Raw genomic sequence first — 20,092 nt, forward strand, 5'->3', positions numbered from 1 at the left:
AGGTTTAAGTGAAACCAGGCTAGACTATTGTAAAGGAGAACATCCCTACACCCAAGCTTTCCACAACTGATATCTGATTCTAGGACAACATAAAGGGGCCCAGTTTTCAGAGCAGTTGAATGTCCATCCTGGGAAATCCAGGTGGCTTTAAGTAACTAGGCGCGGCCCAGTCACACAGTGAGAGACAGGCCCTGCCCCAGTTGAGATTAGGGCCCCATTGTGCCAGCTGCTACCCAGACACATCGAGGGGTGGTCCCTGCCCCAGCTGAGATCAGGGCCCCATCATACCAGAACCGCAGGCTGGCAGTAAAGGATTGTGCGTGATTTGCCGGTGGGCAGTGAAGGATTCTGGGTAATTTGCTGGTGGGCAGCGAAGAAGGATCATGGGTAATTTTGAATGGGCTGCAAAGGTTTGTGGGTGGTTTGCAGGTGGGCAGCTTTGGTTTTTGCTGTTTTTTGCATAAGGAAAGGCCAGTTTTTTGCCATTAAAACACCAACCTAGGACCCGGGTTCGAATCCTGACTCCCACCTCAGACTGTGGGGGCAAGTTAATGAGGCTCATCGTGCCTCAGTTTCCCTACCTCTAAAACAAGCATGTGGGGTGGGGGGTGGGCACTGTAAGGATAAAGTCCACTAATGTTTGTGAGGCACTGGGATTCTTTGGGGCATGAGGGCGGGGGGGACAGATACATCTGTAGACTAATGTGTGACACCCATGACCAAAACAGCATATGTGTAGGCATGCTTAGACCTTTTTTAATTTTTTGCTAGATGCATTAATTGAACCTACCTGTCTTCAGATATTTCCCTGCCCTCCCCCCCCCCCCCATAACCTGGGCAGCTGGGGAAACTGAGGCATGGAGCAACTCAGTGATCTTCTCGAGGAGTCAGGGGCAGAGGAGGGAATTAAACGCATCCCTGTGGCAACCCCAGGTGAGGGCCCTAATGCTCGGTCTGCCGGCTGCCGGGGCCACACTGCCACTGCTGTGTGAGCTGGGCCGGCCTGAGGGAACATGGCGCTCTGGGCAAACTTGTTTTTTGCCACCCTTTCTTTGCATTGGAGACCAGCAGCATGGGGCACGGGGCGCGAGAACCAGCTCCTGGCCCCAGAGCCCAGCCGGGAGGAGTTTCTGAGCCTGGGACCTCTCCCAGCCATACCCCCCCGACTACCTAGCAGGGAGAGCCCCTCTGCCTGTGCTTCCTTGCCAGGCTGGCGGGTCCCCCCAGGGGCTCCAGCCCCCAGGCTTGCCCGCACTCAGCCTAGGCCCTCCAGCTTGCGGCACTCTGACGGTGCCCTCCCTGCCAACCATGGCACCCGGGCAGTGGCCCACATCTCCCACCCGTAAGGCCAGCCCTGTGTCCAAACCTCGTGGCGCCCACCTCAGTGGCCTCCGAGTCACGGATCGGGGGGCCCAGGGAGGCCGGGGAAAGCGAGGGCAGTTTCTACTCTGCCTCTGGGCAAGGCACCCACCGGGAGGGCGTGTTCCCCGCCAAACAAGCTTCAGCTCTTCCTGGCCGGGTGTCAAGGGAAGGCGGGGCCGGTGGGGATTTAAGGGTGATGAATTTCCCTGCTAATAAACCATCTGCTCCCCGCCGCCCAGCCCCGTGCAGCCAGGAGGCCAGGCCGCCGAGCCGCCCGCCCGCCCGAGACATGGTCCTGCTGGTCGCAGCGATGCTGTTGCTGGCTTCAGGTGAAAGGGGTCTGGGGGTGAGTGTGCGTCTGTGCGCGTGTGGGGGGCAGCTGTGCCTTTGTGGGTGTGGGTGTGAGTGGGTGTGACTGTGTGAGTGTCTGTGTGCGTGTATGTCTGTATATGGCACAGGCAAGTGTGTAAATGTCTGTGTATGAGTGTGTGTCAGCGTGTGCAGGGATGTGTGTGTGTCTCTGTGTGTGCACATGTGTGTATACATGAGTAAAGTAATTGTATACGTGTGAGCATGAGTGTTTCTGTGTCTGTGTGTGTAGCCACAGGGCTGTGTATATGTGTGTGTGTACATGTTAAAAGTGTACACATGAGTGTGGGGGGGCATGTGCAGATGCATGTGTGTGTTACTGGGTGTGTGCGTATGTATTACTGTATATGTTGTATGTTTGTTACTGTGTGCGCATGTGTTACAGTGTGTGTGTGTAACTCTGTATGTGTGTTACTGTGTGTGTGCATGCATGTTTGTCCATTACTGTATATGTGTGTGTTATTGTGAGTGTTACTGTATATATGTGTGCATTACTGCGTGTTACTGCATGTGTGTTACTATATATGTATATGCATTACTCTGTATGTGTGTTACTGTATATCATGTGTGTTACTGTGTCTGTGCATGCATGTGTTTGTCCATTACTGTATATGTGTGTGTTGCTGAGTGTGTGCATATGTGTGTCACTGTTTATGTGTGTGCGTTACTGTATGTGCATGTGTGTGTTACCGTCCATGTGTTACTGGATGTGTGCATGCGTGCGTATGTATATGCCAGGGGGTCTGTCTGCCTGTGAGGCGAGGTAGGAGGCCCCAGCATCGCCGAGCTCCCATTGGGTGACCCTGGGTGGTAGCAGAGCAGAGCTTGGAGGGACAGCTCAGGGGCTGGCTCTCGGGGGGGGGGACATGGGGGGGTCAGACATGAGGGGATGGCTGGGCAAGGACAGTTAATGGCTCAGGAAGAATGTTTGTGCACCCCCAACGTATTCCCCTGCCCCACACCTATGCTCCCCACCCCATGTACTCCCCTGCCCCCACTCACTGTGATCTCCACCCCACATACTCCCCTGCCCCACCCCGTGCTCCCCACCCCGCATACTCCCCTGCTCCCAGCCCCTGTGCTCCTCACCCCACATACTCCCCTGCTCCCAGCCCCTGTGCCCCCTACCCTACATAGTCCCCTGCTCCCAGCCCCTGTGCTTCCCACCCCACGTACTCCCCCACCCCACCCCCACCCCACGTACTCCCCACACCCCCTGCCCTCGAGCCTATGGTGCCATGAGCAGGAGCCTCCACCAACCATTTAATATGGTCCGTACATGTCTGTTGTACATCTTCAAACAAGGGGTGAGTGTCCCCCAGTCCCTAAACCCCTGGACTCCCCCATAGACCCCCCATGATCCCAGCTCCCCCCATCCCTCTGCCCTGTCCCCCTGCAGCATTCCAGGTCCTGGCCCAGACCCAGGGGCCCCTGCCCAGCTCAGGGGTGGCTCCTAGGAGAAGGCGCAGACAGGGGGTCTCCACGTGCTGCACTCACCCCGAGCGCCGATTCCGCAGCTCCCATTGGCCTGGAAGAGGGAATCGCAGCCAATGGGAGCTGCGGGGGCGGTGCCTGCAGGCAGGAGCAGCACGCAGAGCCGCCTGGCTGCCCCTGAGCCTAGGAGATGCTGCCGGACATGCCACCGGGAGCCTACCAGGAGCCTCCCATAGTAAGCACCGTCTGGCCAGAGTCTGCACCTCTCACCGCCTCCTGCAGCCCAACCCCCTGCCCCAGCCCTGAGCCCCCTCCTGCACTCAAACTCCCTCCCACACCCCAATCCCCTGCCTCAGGAGCAGCCCAGAGCCCCCTCTCAAGCTCCGAACCCCTCAGCCCCACTCCCCAACCCAGAGCCCGCACCCCCTACCGCACCCCAAGCCCCTGCCCCAGCCTGGTGAAAGTGAGTGGGGGTGGGGCAGAGTGAGCAACAGAGGAAGGGGGGCTGGAATGAGTGGGGGCGGGGCCTCGGAGGAAGGGCAGGGCAGGGGCGGGGCCTTGGGGAAGGGGTGGGACAGGGGTGGGGCAAGGGTGTTTGGGTTGGTGCAATTAGACAGTTGGCAACCCTAGCTCGGACACTGACATTTCCCCCCCACACACACACACTTTAGTGGCTGCTGAGGACGAGCGGATCATCGGGGGACAGTCCTGTGGCCGGCACCAGCAGCCCTTCCAGGTGGCCCTGATGGGCTCCCCCAACATGGTGCGCTGCGGGGGGGTGTTGATCGACCCTGGCTGGGTGCTGACGGCTGCCCACTGCGACACCGCGCGGTAAGGAGCCCAGGGCCGGGAGGGGGGACGCAGGGAGGAGGGACACAGGGAGGGGGATGCAGGGAGGGGGGGGCCCGTCGGTTAGAGCAGGAGCCGAGCGCTCAGGACACCCAGCTTCCATTCCCTGCTCGACGCTGACTTCCCTTGGGAGGCTCACTGAGCCGGCCTGCGCCTCAGTTTCCCCCATCTGGACAATGGGGATAACAGCCCTTGCCCTGCTTCACAGGGGGCTGGTGAGGGGAAAGAGGCCTAGACGCTATGGTGCTGGGAGCCGTATAAGGACCCTAGCTAGCTGTGCTGGATGTGGGAGGTGGGAGATTCAGAACATGTTCCGCCTCCCCCTCCTGCTCTCTGTTGGGGCCTTGGTTTTGTAGAGTGTAAGAGCTTCCAGGCAGGGCCTCTCTGGCTGTGTCTGGGCAGCACCCGGCACGACAAGGCCCTGATCCCACCTGGGGCAGGGACTGTCTCTGTCTCTGTGTCTGTGCAATGCCCAGCACAATGGGACCCTGATCTGTATAGGGTACTTGGAAATGTGACCCAGATCCTCAGATGGCATAAATTTGACACCAGCTGGGGGATCTGGCCCAGCGTTGCTATTTTACCACTAGTCCCCCAGTAGTTAGTGGCGCTTTTCTCCAAGTCCTAGCCCCTGGAGTCCAGTGACTATAAGAGTATCTCGGCTTCCATTATAACAAGAAAAGTAAGTTTCCACCTTCATAGTTGGGAAGAAAAGCTGGAAAAATTGAGAAATCTAAAGAGTCTGAAACCAGGTGGTAAATTTAAACAAATAATAAAAATCTGCGCTCCTTGCTGTATTTGGTCTGTAGTTTTAAAAAATTATAAGTAATTTCCTGATTTTTAAGCCAATCTCATGATTTTGGGGGGCTGGACTCACGACTTTGGAATGTGTGGGGTTGGCAGTTCTGGAAGCAGAAGGGAAATGACTCCCTCGATATCCATTTCGATGCTGTGCAAAGAATCAATTTTTCGGTCCACTGGCAATGCTAAAAAATCGTGGGGAAATGGTTTGGGGTTGACATTTTTCCCAATGTATAACAAATCGAAAAGTATAACAACACTTTTTTGTTTCGGGCGGGATGGAACTTTTTGTTTGACCTGAAACGGAAGATTTAATTTTGTCATTGAGCGTTTTTTAATGTTTTTTCAAAATCAAATGAAGGGAAATTTTGAACCAAAATAATCAAAATTTCCAACTGTCGACACAAAACATTTCGGTTTTTTTTTCATATTTTGGTTTTAAATGAACAATTTGGAAACCGACACAAATTCATAAAATAGTCAGTGTTGCTGAATCTGGATTTTTCACCAGAATAAAGGTTCTGGCTGAAAAATATTGGCTAGCTCCAGTCACGATAAATGTCATTTCTAGCATATTAGCAACCCTGATTTCCCCAACGTTTAAGCCCTTTACTATACCAGCAAAACGCTATAATGAAGATCTGGAGTTAGGCTGGGATTTGAAAGCCAGCCACTGGGTTTTGATGCCCGGTTCCCATTTATTTGACTGGGAATCATCCCAATGCATTAAATGGCTTTGAAGTTATCAGCCAGAATTCCCAGTTTGCATCATTATGGCTAAAAACAATCGGCCATGCAGCATCCGCTTCTGATGGAATGATTTATTGTATATAACCAATCAGGGATGAGAGTTAAATCACATGTCCTATTGTAACCAACCAATAATGCATACATTGGGAGCGTGTGTCATGAACTGTTCAGGAAAAAGAAGAGGTTTTATCCGGAGTCTCACAATATTTGATCTTTTTTTCTAAGGCTTCCATTGGTGGAGTCAAGAGAATCCCAGTTTTCATTTTTCAAAAGTTTCTAGTCTTCATGAGTGCAGAGCAAAAGGAATCCAAATTGCTCCAAAGACAGAACACAAACAAACCAACAAACCCTTAAACCTTTTATTTCAAAATAACAGATGATTTTTAAGCCAATCTTTTGACTAGACTTGGGCAATTCTTTTGACTAAAACCTTTTTTTTTAATTTTGGTGAACAATGCAGATATTTTTCAGCTAAAAATGCAGATTTCATTAATTCATGTTGATTTCACCTCATTGCTTCAGGGGGGAAAATCCTAAAATACAAAAATTCAGAAAAAAAATCAAAATATTGCATTCTGACATTTTTGAAATGACACGTTTTAATTTGTCAATTCGAAAGGACTTTTTTGTTTAGAAATTTCCTGCAGGATTTTATTTTTTAAATTAAATATGTCACAAAAGGATTGAAATGAAGTATTTAGTTTCAGGACAAATGAAACATTATGTTTGGCCTGCGATAATTTTTTCAGCTTTTGGATTCTCTGAAAATTTAGAAAAAATTCATTTTCGGTTCAACCCGAAATAATTTTTGGGGGGGGGTGGATTTTTCAGAATTGCCAGTGAACGAAAAATCCATTCTTTGCCCAGCTCTTCTAATGATTTTGGGGCCTGACTCGTGATTTTCGAATGCTTCGGGTTGACGACTGGGAGAATTTCTCCTTGTGGAGAAGCTTGTGTATACGTGCAGTGTTTTGTACTCAGTTCAAGGGGAAAGACAGATGCAATATGTCAGCATGGGCAGTGGGTGAAGCACAGGCTTGGGGAGGCTAGCCCTCGGCCCAGTCCAGCCCTTCTGCCCGAGGCCCACGCGCCAAAGTCCAGAGCCCCTCCTTCCCCCTCCCCTAGCCCCAGGCCACCCAAACGCCTCCAGCCCCACAGTGCCAGGCAGGTGGGCAGCACGCAGCCCCCAGCCCTGGAGTGCCAGGTAAGGAGCATGGCCCCCAGCCCTCCCCTAGTCACAGCACCGGCAGCCACAGTGCTCCCAGCCCTGCAGCATCGGCAACGCAGCCCCAGCGCCCCGAGCCCTGGAGCACCGTGGCCCCAGCACCCAGGGGGACCCCAGCGCTGGGCAGCCTCAGCCACCCCAAGTCCCGGTTACAGGCCGGCTGCCCTAGCCCCAGCACCCGGACTCTTCCCAGAAAAGCAGCAGCCTGCCTGGGCTGGGCCAAGGGGAGCGCAGCAAGTGGGGGGGGGAGTCTCGGGGCGGAGCATGGGCAGGGCCACACAGGGCTGTTTGGGGGGGCACAGCCTTGCCCAGCCTACGAAACGCGCTGCCCATGTATGTCAGAAAAATGATGTGTTGCAAATGATTTGCTCAGCTCTAGAAAGGAGTCACATCAAACAAACATATTACATATGCAACGTCCCCTTTATGCCTTTCTCTCCATGTTGGGAATGGCACCTAAGTCCCCCCCCTAAAAAAAGGCTTGGGCCAAATCTATTCATTGAATTTGTGTTCGAGTCACAAATAATTTAAGGGCAACCAAAACTCCATTTTTCAGCAAGTCAATTATTCACCGTCCAAAAAATATTTTGTCCAGATAATTTTGTCTTTGTGATTCTTCTTCTATTCTAGGGAAAGTTAGCATTGTGCGGCCAGTGAATTAGGCCTGTCCTATGTGTATCCCACAACCGGGAGCTCTTTTGCGTTGGTAAATCACCAAACTAAAGTGAACCTTTTGAGGAATTAATTCATAGATTCCAAGCCCAGAAGGGATCATCTGGTCTGCCCTCCTGTGTCACGCAGGCCAGAGAACTGCCCCAAAATAATTCCTAGAAACACATCTGCTCTTGATTTAAAAGTTAGCAGTGATGGAGAATCCACCGTGACCCATGGTAAGTTGTCCCAGTGGTTAATTACCTTCACTGTTAAAAACATACACCTTCTTAAGCCAGTTTCAGCTGAGCTGCATTAGAAGTTTGCACCAGTTAAACTATTGTTGGGGGTGATTTAACTCATAGAAGATCAGGGTTAGAAGGGACCTCAGGAGGTCATTTAGTCCAACCCCCTGCTCAAAACAGCACTAATCCCCAAGCAGATTTTTGCCCCAGATCCCTAAATGGCCCTCTCAAGGATTGAACTCACAACCCTTGATTTAGGGGGGCAATGCTCAAACCACTGAGCTATCCTTGCCCCTAAGCTGTACTTGTTAATTCAACCAGTGCAACTTCAGGCAGGGCTTTGCACTACGAGTAGACTTGGGAGAATTCCATTTTTATTTTTTTTATATAATTTTGACGGATAATATTGATACTTATTTTTAATCAATTTTATTTTGTTTTAAAATTCGTATAGATTTCAATTTACAGCATTTCACAAAATTAAGCATTTTTTTCTATTTAAATCTATTTAAATTTTCACAATTCTGGGGGGAATCAGACAGCAGGGGCTTAAGACAATAATTATTTAATGACACTAGACCCGGAAATTCAAAAAGTTAAAACACAAATTGTCAACATCGCATGTCGAAACCTACAGAGTAAATATCCTGAAATCAAACTCTAATTAGTTCTCAAGCAGCATCTTTTTTCACTTTGCCCCACTGTCCATTTCGATTATTGTAAATGGAAATGTTTTTTCATCGGTTTGTGTGTGTGCGGTGAAATCGATGTTTACTGACATTTAGCAATAAAAATCGAATCCTTCCAAGCCTAATAATGAATGACAAATTAAATGGATGGGGGGGACTATGCATAGTACCACTGGTAACCCTGTATAGTGCTTACGGTGCGGCAGGTGCTGGAAGTCAGGATTCCTGGCTTCTATCCCTGGCCCTGGGAGGGGAGCTGGGTCTAGTGGTTAGAACAGGAGGGACTGGGAGTCAGGATTCCTGGGTTCTATTCAGAGGAGAGCTGGGGCTGCAACACTGAGCTTAGGGGAAGGTGGCTGCTGTTTTTCCCCAACAAGGTTACCTTGTCTTGACATGACTGAAGGAGCCAGGAATGTAGCAATCCCAGCACCTATCACAAGACTGGGCAGCTAGCCAAAGGGTGAGTCTATAATCTTATGGACAGCACTTTGCCAGACTGGAGCTTGGAGAGTGGAGTGGAAGGGTGGCCCTGTGGTTAGGCCCCTGGCCTAGACTTGGGGAGAGCTGCGTTCGAGGCCTTGCTCTGCTACAGACTTCCTGGATGGCTTTGGGCAAGTCACTTAGCCTCAGTTTCCCTATCTGGGCGACAGGGAGAATAGTCCTCCCAGCTAACGAGGCAGGATTTCCGAAGGATGCCCAGGAAATTATACCCATCAAAACAGACGATACAAAACCCGCAGTGCTGAGTCTCAGCTGATTTGGTCTGCGGGGCTAAGAACTGCAGTGTGGATGTTCGGATCCGGGTTCTGAGACCCTCCCTTTCTTGGGGTCTCGGAGCCTGAGCCCACGCCTCTACGCTGCAATTTTGTAGCCCCACGGCCCGAGCCCCAGGCCAGCCATGCCATGGGTCTTTTACCGTGGCATAGATGCACCCTAACTACCTTAGCCCAGCCCAGCCTTTGCCTTTCCCTCCGAAATCAGTTCCTCTGCCTTCTAGATTATTTCCCGGCCTCTTGGCTGGAACGCCCCGCGTCTCTCGGCCTCGGTGCCTCGCTGGGCGGGAGTTAAGCACTGAAATATCTTGAGGGAGCTGAGGCTTAGCACCTCGCCCCGGACGTGCTGCCCAGAGGGGAACAGAGCCGTGCAGCGTCTCGGTGTGTCTTTGTGCAGCGCCTGGCGTAATGGGGCACCTGTAATCACTAATAACACGAACAATCTGCAATAAGTATGCAGCCCAGAGTAGCAATGGCCTTTGCATGTATTTTCGGTTGCAGTCCTATCAATTGCAAATCTCTGTCTAATTTGCTGTCTGCCCCGCTGTCTAATTCCCTTGGTCTCAGCTCCCTGGACTCAGGGCTCTTTTAAATACCATTAAGTTAGCACAGTAGCCTTCAAGGACGACGTCCACCTGACATTTCCCCCTGCCTCTAGGCCATTAACACAATGGGGCAAGATCCCCAGCAGGGGTCAATCAGCCGTAGTTCCAGTGGAGACAATGGGGCCAGGCCCCCAGCACCTCTCTTCCTTCCCCAGCAAAGCTCTGCTCTGTGGCTCAACGCCTGGATCTGCCATTACCCACACAGCTGACGCTTTCAAAACCGCCTTCACTCCCCTGAATTGCACAAAGGTGATGCTGAGCGGGGGCGTGAGATGCAGACAGAACCGCCCTGTGTAGGTGTATCTCTGTAGCCTCAGGCAGGAAGGGCTGGAAATCCAGAGGGTTGGTATGGCACAAATGCAGGCAGGGAAAAGATTGTCCCTTGCTTTCAGATGTCTACCTCACTGCAAAGCCAGCAGTGTCGTCACCTCGAAGCCCTCAGAAAAAGCACCAGGTTGGCATAAAAAGCCCTGAGACTGGCTTTGTATGCCAAGAAATGAGATTGGCATCAGAAAACCACAAGACTGATTTAAAAATCATGAGATTGGCATAACATCAGGAGATTGCTTTAAAAATTACTGAACTGTCAGGAAAACATCATGAGATTATAATGAACTGGGGTTAAAATTATGAAACTGATATTAAAAAAAAATCACGAGACTGGCAGAAAAAAAGTCCTGAGATAGGCATCCAAAACTGAGTTTGGCATAAAAAAAAACCGACAGGCTTGATTCAAAAATTCTGAGATTGGCAGAAAAAATCATGAGATTATCACTGTCAGCGGGGAAGCTGTTTGTAACGGGAAACTTAGATCTTGAAGCATGAGCCCCTGGGGAAGGAAAGCCAGATGTGGTGCAGGAAGGTCAGACGTGGCCTCTGGACTATGTTTGGCCGGCAGCCGACACGACATCTACAGATTCTGCAGGTTCATAGCTTTCATTAAAACAAAGGTAAATTTCTAGCCCTCGTGGCTGCAGAGTATAACTGTGGGTATAACTCGTGTGATGATGTCCTCATCTCGGTTGGGTTCTGTGTAGCGCCCAGCACAATCGGATCAGCAAACGCCCCTTGTCCTTTATCCATCTAATTGGGTCACTTCAGTGTCAATGTGATCTATTTAATCACCAATCCTTGTGCTGGATGGAATGGGTGGGGGCAAGAGGATTGGGAGTTAAGTGCCTTCTGTTTTCAGTGCTTGAAAAATACTACATCTCTCAGGATGCACTGTGACTTGTGAGTTGCTGTAGTGCAGCATGGGAGATGTAGTCCAGATGGGGAGCCCAGCCCATAAAGGAAAACAGTGGCATGACGCCAGGGCCGGTGCTACCATTTAGGCAAACTAGGCGATTGCCTAGGGCGCCAAGATTTGGTGGCGCCAAAAAGCGGTGCCCCCCAATTTTTTTTATAGCGTTCCTACGCCCCCTCCCCGAGCGCGCGGTCGCCGCTCCACTTCTCCCGCCTCCCAGGCTTGCAGCGCCAATCAGCTGTTTGGCACCACAAGCCTGGGAGGGGAGAAGAATTAGAGCGGGGGCGGCATGCTCGGGGAGGAGGCGGAGCAGAGGTGAGCTGGGGTGGGGAGCTGCCGCACGGCTCCGGGGGGTGGGAACTGCCACGAGGGACTGCCACAGGGCTGAGGGGCGCAAGGTGGAAGTTTTGCCTAGGGCACGAAACTTCCTTGCACCGGTCCTGCATGACGCGACTAAACTGCAGTTCCCGTGAGGCACTGAGGCAGTATTTGCAAACTGAAGTTTTGCCATTTTTAGATACAACTTGCTGGTTTTGGGGTGTTCTCTTTTTGATGCAATGTCAAAATTCTCCGAGAAAGCAGACACTTTTCACAGTAAATTTTGCACTGTCAAAAAAACAATTTTCCATCAAAAAACAGTTTCCACTGAAAAATTTGGACCATCCCTGATGGAGAAAAGGGAAAAAGGAAACAAAGAAAAAGGGAAAAAATGTGGATGTGAGTGGGGGAGGGAATGTCCACAAAACTCCCATTCACCCTCTGGCCTTAAGTGGCGGAAAATCGGGGGAAACCTCAAATCTGAATGTCTGATTTTGTGCCTCGGCCCATCATTAAACATGGAATTAGGCCTTTTCTTCTGAATGAATGCCATCTCCATAGTCTGCTCCCGGTGGCATCTGGGAAACAATTAAAGGCCTTGTGTACTTACCTGGGTTTTCACACCTGCATGTCTATGCCAGCTGGCATGAGCGTTACTGCTAAAGAGCGCCCGAGGACGGTTAATGCCGGCCAATGGTATCAGGGCAAAGAGGTGTACGTGAGGAGTATATAAGAGCAACACAGGAATTGTTAGAGATGGAACAATGGGCCAGTCCAGGCCGGGATCCCCACCCACTCCTTGCTGCCCTGGATGCAGACTGGTATCCATCACCCTTCCCTGCCCCCCTGAATCAGACCCATGGACCCATCTTGCCCAGTCTCCCCTCCCACGTCAGATGAGACCCATGGGTCTGTCTAACCCAGTGTCCCTCACCCCAGATCAGATACAGAGGTTCATCTAAGTGGGTGTCCCCCACCCCAGAACAGATCCATGATCTCATAAAATGGAGAAGGTTCAGAGAAGAGCCATGAGAATCTGCCTTAGAGTGAGAGACTCCAGGAGCTCCGTCTATTACAACATAAGAACGGCCACACTGGGTCAGACCAAAGGTCCATCTAGCCCAGTATCCTGTCTGCCGACAGTGGCCAATGTCAGGTGCCCCAGAGGGAATGAACAGAACAGGGAATCATCAAGTGATCCACCCCCTGTCGCCCATTCCCAGCTTCTGGCAAACAAAGGCTAGGGGCACCATCCTTGCCCATCCCGGCTAATAGCCATTGATGGACCTATCCTCCAGGAACTGATCAAGTTCTTTTTTGAACCCTGTTATAGTCCTGGCCTTCACAACATCCGCTGGCAAGAAGTTCCACAGGTTGACTGTGCGTTGTGTGAAGTATTTCCTTTTGTTTGTTTTAAACCTGCTGCCTATTAATTTCATTTGATGACCCCTAGTTCTTGTGTTATGAGAAGGAGTAAATAACACTTCCTTATCTACTTTCTCCACAACAGTCATGATCTTATAGACCTCTATCATACCCCCCCTTAATCGTCTCTTTTCCAAGCTGAAAAGTCCCAGTCTTATTAATCTCTCCTCATGTGGAAGTTGTTCCATTCTCCTAATCATTTTTGTTGCCCTTTTCTGAACCTTTTCCAATTCCAATATATCTTTTTTGAGATGGGGCGACCACATCTGCATGCAGTATTCAATGTGTGGGCATACCATGGATTTATATAGAGGCAGTATGAGATTTTCTGTCTTATTATCTATCCCTTTCTTAATTCTGTTTGCTTTTTTGATTGCTGCTGCACATTGAGCAGATGTTTTCAGAGAACTATCACAATGACTCCAAGATCTCTCCCTTGAGTGGTAACAGCTAATTTAGATCCCATCATTGTACATGTGTGGTTGGGATTATGTTTTCCAATGTGCATTTTTTTGCATTTATCAACATTGAATTTCATCTGCCTTAACAAAGCTTAACAAAGAGAATGGTCGTGGGTGACGTGATCCCCATCTATAAGCACCTACACGAGGAACAAATATTGGCTAATGGGCTCGTCAATCTCGCAAAGTTAGGTCTAACACCACCCAGCGGCTGGAAGCTGAAGCTAGACAAATTCAGACAGAAAAGAAGGTGTAATTAACCATGGGAACAATTTACCAAGGGTCATGGTGGGTTCTCAGTCACTGAAAGATTTTAAATCAACACTGGCTGTTTTTCTAAAAGATCCGCTTTGGGAATTAGTTTTGGGGCAGGTCTCTGGCCTGAGCTCTGCAGGGGGTCAGACTAGATGATCACAATGGACCATTCCGGCCTCGGAAACTAGGCCTCTATGAATCTAGCTTAGACGCATGGTCTGTCTAGCCTGGTGTATTCCCTCCCCCTACTTCTAGGGTTGCCACCTGGCCGGTTTTTGTTCTGCCAGTTCAAAGATTTAATATGCCAGTGGCACAACCTGGGACACGTTGGCGCGCTTGCCAATTCACACCCCTGTCTTCCAGCTTGTGCCGCGTGAGAATAAGGAAAGGAAAATGATAACATCCAAATACATATATTGTGGGCAGTGTTTTGTTGTTCATTTGTTAGCCCAGCGTCCCCCATCTCCTCACCCCATTTCAGACACAGGGGACCACCCAGCCAGGTATCTCCCAGCCTTCAACCCATATCAGATCCAGGGTCCAGCCAGCCTACCCTCCTGCATCTTTGGGCTTGGCAGAATTTGGCTTTTATTTTTTGATAATTTTGAAGGGCAATATTGATACTTCTTTGTAAGTTTTTTTTTATTTTACATTTTCACAGTTGTGCAAAACGATACGTTTCCAGCGTCTTTTTCCCCCTGTTCTTAGTTATTGAAATTTTCGTCATTGCGGGGGGCAGACAACGGGAAGGGACCAAACGATTATTTAACGGCAGTCGATGTGGGGAGTCAAAAAGTTAACGCTTTGTAGCCGTTAAAACGCAAATTGCCAGCACCGCATGTCAATCCGGACCAAGCAAAAAGCCTGAAATCCAAAGGGCTCGAGATGCACTTTTCTTACTTTGCCTTTCACTATATTTTGATTGTCATCCATGGAAATATTTGCCCCACGGTTTGTATGTGTGCAGTGCAATCACCACGGATTAATAACAATCATATCCTTGCAAGCCTAGGCATATTGCATTTGAGGAATTCCCCTTTGCCAGATGTCCTGGAGCAGATCTGAGCTGGCTCTAATTTATTTGATTATAGATAAGATGCACTGCAGCAAGCTACAGCACAGGCCCAAGCGGATTTGCCAGGGAGGTTAAAGTTTAGAGTCTTGCCTCTTCTGGAAAAGCTGCCCTGGTTTTAACTCAACTGTTGTTAGGTCCGTCTAGAGCAGTGGTCCCCAAACTGTGGGGTGGGGCGTGGAGGAACGTCCAGGGGGGCATAGTGAGGCCCGTGCCAGCCCCCATGGCCCCAGCCCCCTCTGAGCTGTGGCCCCGGCTCGATTCTGAGCCCACGGCCCTGGCTGCGGCCCTGCTTCCAGCTGCAGCTCAGCCCTTGGCCCCTGCTCCTGGCTGCAGCTTGGCCCCCACTCTGAGCTTCTGCTTGGCCACCGGCCCCCACTCCCAGCCCCTGCTCTCAGTCACCAGCCCTCTGGCCACCGCTCTCGGCCCCTGCCCCTGGCCATGGCTTAGGGTTGACAGGCATCCGGTTTTTGACCGGCACGCCCAGTCGAAAAGGGACCCTGGCGGCTAGGGTGACCAGATGAGGGAAAGCAAATATCGGGACACATAGGGGGGGTGCCCGCCGGCGGAGGGGAAAAAAAAAGCGGCGAGTCAGTCCCTGCCAGCGGATATCGGGACAATTTGCGTCCCGGCCGAAGATTGGTCGGGACGCAGGACACACCCCTAAATATCAGGATGGTCCCGATTTTATCGGGATGTCTGGTCACCCTACTGGCGGCTCCAGGCAGCGTCACTGACCAGACTGTTAAAAGTCCGGTTGGCCCCAGGCAGGCTGGGGCATGGGAAAGGGTTGGGGCATGGGCTCTGGGCGGCGCTGACCTCAGGCGGCTGCCGGAAGTGGCCGGCATATCGCTCCTAAGCGCAGGGGTGGCCAGGGGGCTCTGTGCACAGGGCCAGCTCCAGGCACCAGGCAACCAAGCACATGCTTGGGGCGGCACCTGGTAAGGGGCGGCCAATCTTGGGGTGGCGGGGGGGAGGGCGGCGCGCGGGTCCGGGGGGGGGGGCGCTGCGGCGGCGCGGCGCTCGGCGGGGGGGGGACGGGCTCCGGCGGCGCGGTGCTCGGCGGGGGGGGCAGCACGGGGCGCGGCGCTCGGAAGGGGGTTCCAGCGGCGCGGCGCTTGGGGGGGGGGCGGGGGGCAGCGGGTTTTTTTTGCTGCTTGGGGCAGCAAAAAAGTTAGAGCCGGCCCTGTCTGTGCACTGCCCCCACCCACAGACACCGCCTCCGCAGCTCCCATTGGCCACGGTTCCCAGCCAATGATAGCTGCGGAGTGAGCGCTTAGGGAGCAGCGCATGGCGCCTCCCTGGCCTCACCTCTGCCTAGGAGCCAGAGGGACATATCAGCCACTTCCAGGAGCCGCCTGAGGTGAGCACCACCTGCCTGCACCTCAAATTCCTTCCTTTTACCTTTGCATAGTAGTGAGACTTTTTAACCCTTTACAGGTAGAGCAATTAGAGAACAGCTACTAAGAGGGATTTTATAGCTACTGGCTGGCTGGGTGTCCCCCCCATTCATTTATCACAGCGGCTCTGCTCCCGGCCACAGCCCACGGCCTGGCCATGACTCTGCTCCTGGCCCGGGGGGCATGGACACCAATTACTGGTCAGGGGGACGTGAGAGGAAAGGTTTGGGCACCACTGGTGTAGATGAACTGGCGGGACACCCTGCTCCCCACAATGTGGACACACTGAAACTGGTTTAACCCTCCCTCAAATCAGGTCAGTAATTATTTACATTGGGCAGCTTTTCTCAGGCAGAGTAGGCCTTAGTCACCAGATTGCTTTGGATGATAAATCTCACTCGGCGGCTTTGTGACCTGCCTCTGGTTGCAATCACCACCCAGCCACAACCAGCGGCTGGCGTCGCTGCTTAAAAGCATCCTAAGTGGAAAGACAGAGGATTAGGAGACCTTGCAAAGGGAGCCGGGCTCATCCGCCCTTCCCCTCCCTCTGGAGAGGTGTGTACAGCTGGGGCTGGTGAGGAAATGATTTTTTTTTCCCCTCCAGTGAAAACGGAGGGGGGGGGAAACCATCTTTGTGCGCATTTTCCACAGGAAATTTTGAGGGCTTTTTAACAAAAAATCTAAGATCGGAAATATTTCGATATGGAAAGTCACCGCAGTGCCTTATGGGAGATGTAGTCTCACACCTCTCCACTTGTATTCTCCTCTATAGGCTGGATTTCCTGGTCGGATTATATCTCCCATGATGCACTACAGTGTCTCCTCTAGCATAGGGTGAGCTGACAAGTGTTAATATCACACGGCCACAGTGTATCACAAGAGGTGTAGTTGGGTTGCATTGCGCGCCCATTCTCTTCTATAGGCCGGATTCCCTGATTGGTCTGCATCTCCCATGATGCAACATGCGTTTAGGGTTAAATGTTGCACTGCTGCAGAGCATTGTGGGAGCTGTAGCCTAGCTGGAGACCCTGGAAAGTAGAGGAGAATGGGGGTGGAGGGGAGGGCACAAGGTTCCCATGCTATAACTCTCATGAGGTGCAACGGTGCCATTTCAGAATAAAACTATCTATCTACCTATCCATCTATATATGGCCAAATTTTTGACGGTTTGGGGCATTTTGTTTTTTGATAAAAATTGGCATTTTCAGTGGGAAATTTGTGTGAAAAATTTCATTGAGCCAGAAATCCAATATTCCCTCAAAAAAAACATACATTTTTAACCTGCCCTAATGGTAGTACAAACGCAGCCAAGGACTCCAGAAAAAATGCACAAAAGCAGCATACAAGATTGGCTCTTCTAGGATGAGAAGATATTGTTGGGAGCCTGGAAGAATCTCATGGTTTATGGGGCTGAGATGAAATTCACAGCTCATTGTCCTTGCTGTGCAACTGACTTCAGACTGTAATCAATCTCTGCCTCAGTTTCCTCATCTGGGGTTAATGTCATTTGCTTCACTTTCTCACAGGGAGCCGTGTTCATGCGTGTGCGATGTTTGGAACATGACCTCTATATTATAATTATATAATGATCATAATAATTATATTCCCATATTCCATTAAGCGTAATTATCATTAATAGAGTTGGGTGAACAGCAAAAGAAATGCCTGCGCTGGGAAGAAATGAAGCTTTAAACACAGCTCTTTGTTGATCACTGTAAAGTACTTACATAGCCCCCAGCACTGTGGTATCAGAGTCATTGTATTTATCTTTACAACAGTCCTCAGAACTAGGGCAGTGTAGAGATGGGGAAACTAAGGCACAGAGAATGTAAGTGACTTGCTAAAGGAGGGAATAGAACTTAGGTCCCTCAAGAGCAGCATAGTCTCACCATAACCTCTAGGCCAGCCATCTTCTTTACTAAAATGGAAGTGCTTGTGTTAGTCCTTTGTTGTGCGTTTCACACACAGCATCACAGAAATGCGCTATTCAGTATGTGCTATGCACTAGTCTCCCATTGTGAAGAGTTATGGGATTACTAGCTCTTGTGGCTTGAAAGTTGTAGATATGGCCAACATTTTTCAGTTGAAAAGTAATTGTAGGTGGGAAAACGACTTTTCATCAGACGGAATTTTTAAGCAGTCTCGATTGCAGCTAAATTTCTCAGGTTTTGAACAAAATACACTTGTACCAAAAATGGTTTTCAAAACATGTTGTTTTTGGACAGAAAATGGTTTTCAAAGGCAGGCTTTTTAATCAAAAACAGTTTTCAAAAAAATGATTTTTTTTAACCAAAAGGGTATTTGAAACCAAAACAAACCAAAACACCCTGTAAATTGTTTTTGCAACTGTTTTTCACCAAAAATGGGTTTCAAAATTTTTACCAAAAACATTTTTTGGAAAACTGATTTCCCCTCCCCCTCCCCAAAGGTATTTAAAAACATCACAATTTTTACCCCAAAAGTTTTGAAACAATTTTTTTCTCTGAAAATAGTGACACAAAAATGGATTTTTTTTACCAAAAACATTTTCAAAAAGTGAAGCATTTTACCAAAAAATTTTCTGAAAAACAGTGTGGGAAAGATCAAAAATGGTATTAAAAATTCAACTTTTTTTAGCAGCGTTGATATTCAAAGAACATTTTGAACTGAAAATAGTTTTCAAATTTAAACAAAAAAAAATCAAGTTTTCATCCAAAAATTTTCAGGTGGAAATTTCTACGAAAACAGGCGGGAAAAATGTTTGTTTGGGTTGTTTTTTATTTAAATTCTTGCAAAAGGAATCACCATATTCCAAGCAGTTTAGATTAATATCTAACAGAGTCATATATCCCAAGGCCAGAAGAGACAATTGTGATCATCTAGTCTGACCTCCGGTACCACACGGACCAGAGAACTGCCCCAAAATAATTCCTAGAGCAAAGATTTTAGAAAAATATCCAGTCTTGATTTAAAAATTCCCAATGATGACGAATCCACCACCAGACCCCTTGGTAAATTATTCCACTGGTTAATTACTCTCACCATTCAAAATTTGTGCTTTATTTCCCATCTGAATTTGTTTAGCTTCAGCTTCCAGCTAGTGGATTGTGTTAGACCTTCCTCTGCTAGATTGAAGAGCCCGTAATTAAATATTTGTTCCATAGCTAGGTATTTATACACTGGGATCAAGTCACGCCTCAACCTTCTCTTTGTTAAACTAACTAGATTGAGCTCCTGGAGTCTGTCACTATAAGGCAGGTTTTCTAATCCTTTAATCATTCTCCTGGCTCTTCTCTGAACCTTCTCCAATTGATCAAAATCCTTCTTGAATTAAGGACACAGGATTCCAGCTATGGTCACACCAGGGCCAAATATAGAGGACAAATAACCTCTCTGCTCCTACTCAAGGTCCCCCTGTTTATGCCTTCCAGGATCGCATTAGCTATTTGGGCCACAGCTCATGTGCCACCAATTACCCACCATGACCCCCAAATCGTTTTCAGAGTCACTGCTACCCAGGAGAGAGTCCCCAGCTGTAGAAGGAGGAAAGGTGGGAAGAGGGGAGGTCCCAGGGGAGGGTGCAGCTATTTTTATCTTGCTCCCTGTGCCGTGTTCCTGCTACAGCCCCATCTCCATTCGCCTGGGAGAGTACAGCCTGAAGACCAGCGAGGGGACGGAGCAGTGCATCAAATCAACCCAGTCCTTCCCTCACCCCAACTACAACCTCACCTCGCACGACTACGACATCATGCTACTGAAGCTGCAGAACACCGCCAACCTCAACAACTACGTCAAAACCATCGGCCTGCCTGACAGATGCCCTGAACCCAACACGGAATGCCTGGTGTCCGGATGGGGCACGACCCAGACCCCTAAAGGTACAGGAGCAATCTGCAATGGGGCACTGGGGGGCAGAAGGGAGGTGGAGGGAATATGGGGTCCTGCAGGAATGAGGGTGAGGACCGTAGATGTTCTGCAGTGAGAGTTCTTTGAACACCCTTGCAATGGCCTTTCAGACCTCTCTGGAGCTCCTCCGACGTACTACGGCAGCCGTGCACTGGGTAGACACACCATTAGATAGGTGTTCCTGGCCAAGATAGATAGATAGATAGATGGGGGGGAGGGGGCAGGGTATAGAGATAGATAGATAGATAGATAGATAGATAGATAGATAGAGGGGGTG

At 49.9% G+C, this 20,092-nt stretch overlaps 1 protein-coding gene across 1 annotated transcript in view; it reads left to right on the forward strand.

Annotated features, from left to right (window-relative positions):
• The first annotated feature begins 1,651 nt into the window (after positions 1–1,651).
• Positions 1,652–20,092, forward strand: part of LOC112124359 (trypsin-like) — a 20,152-nt gene continuing 1,711 nt past the window's right edge. Inside the window, exons 1-3 of the mRNA XM_026658534.1 lie at positions 1,652–1,691; positions 3,837–3,996; positions 19,534–19,787. Coding sequence (XP_026514319.1) covers positions 1,652–1,691; positions 3,837–3,996; positions 19,534–19,787 — 454 coding nt within the window. The remainder of the gene's footprint in view (positions 1,692–3,836; positions 3,997–19,533; positions 19,788–20,092) is intronic.

Source organism: Terrapene carolina, unplaced genomic scaffold (genome assembly GCF_002925995.2).
Source record: "Terrapene carolina triunguis isolate 2854851 unplaced genomic scaffold, T_m_triunguis-2.0 Scaffold461, whole genome shotgun sequence".
Classification (NCBI taxonomy): domain Eukaryota; kingdom Metazoa; phylum Chordata; order Testudines; family Emydidae; genus Terrapene; species Terrapene triunguis.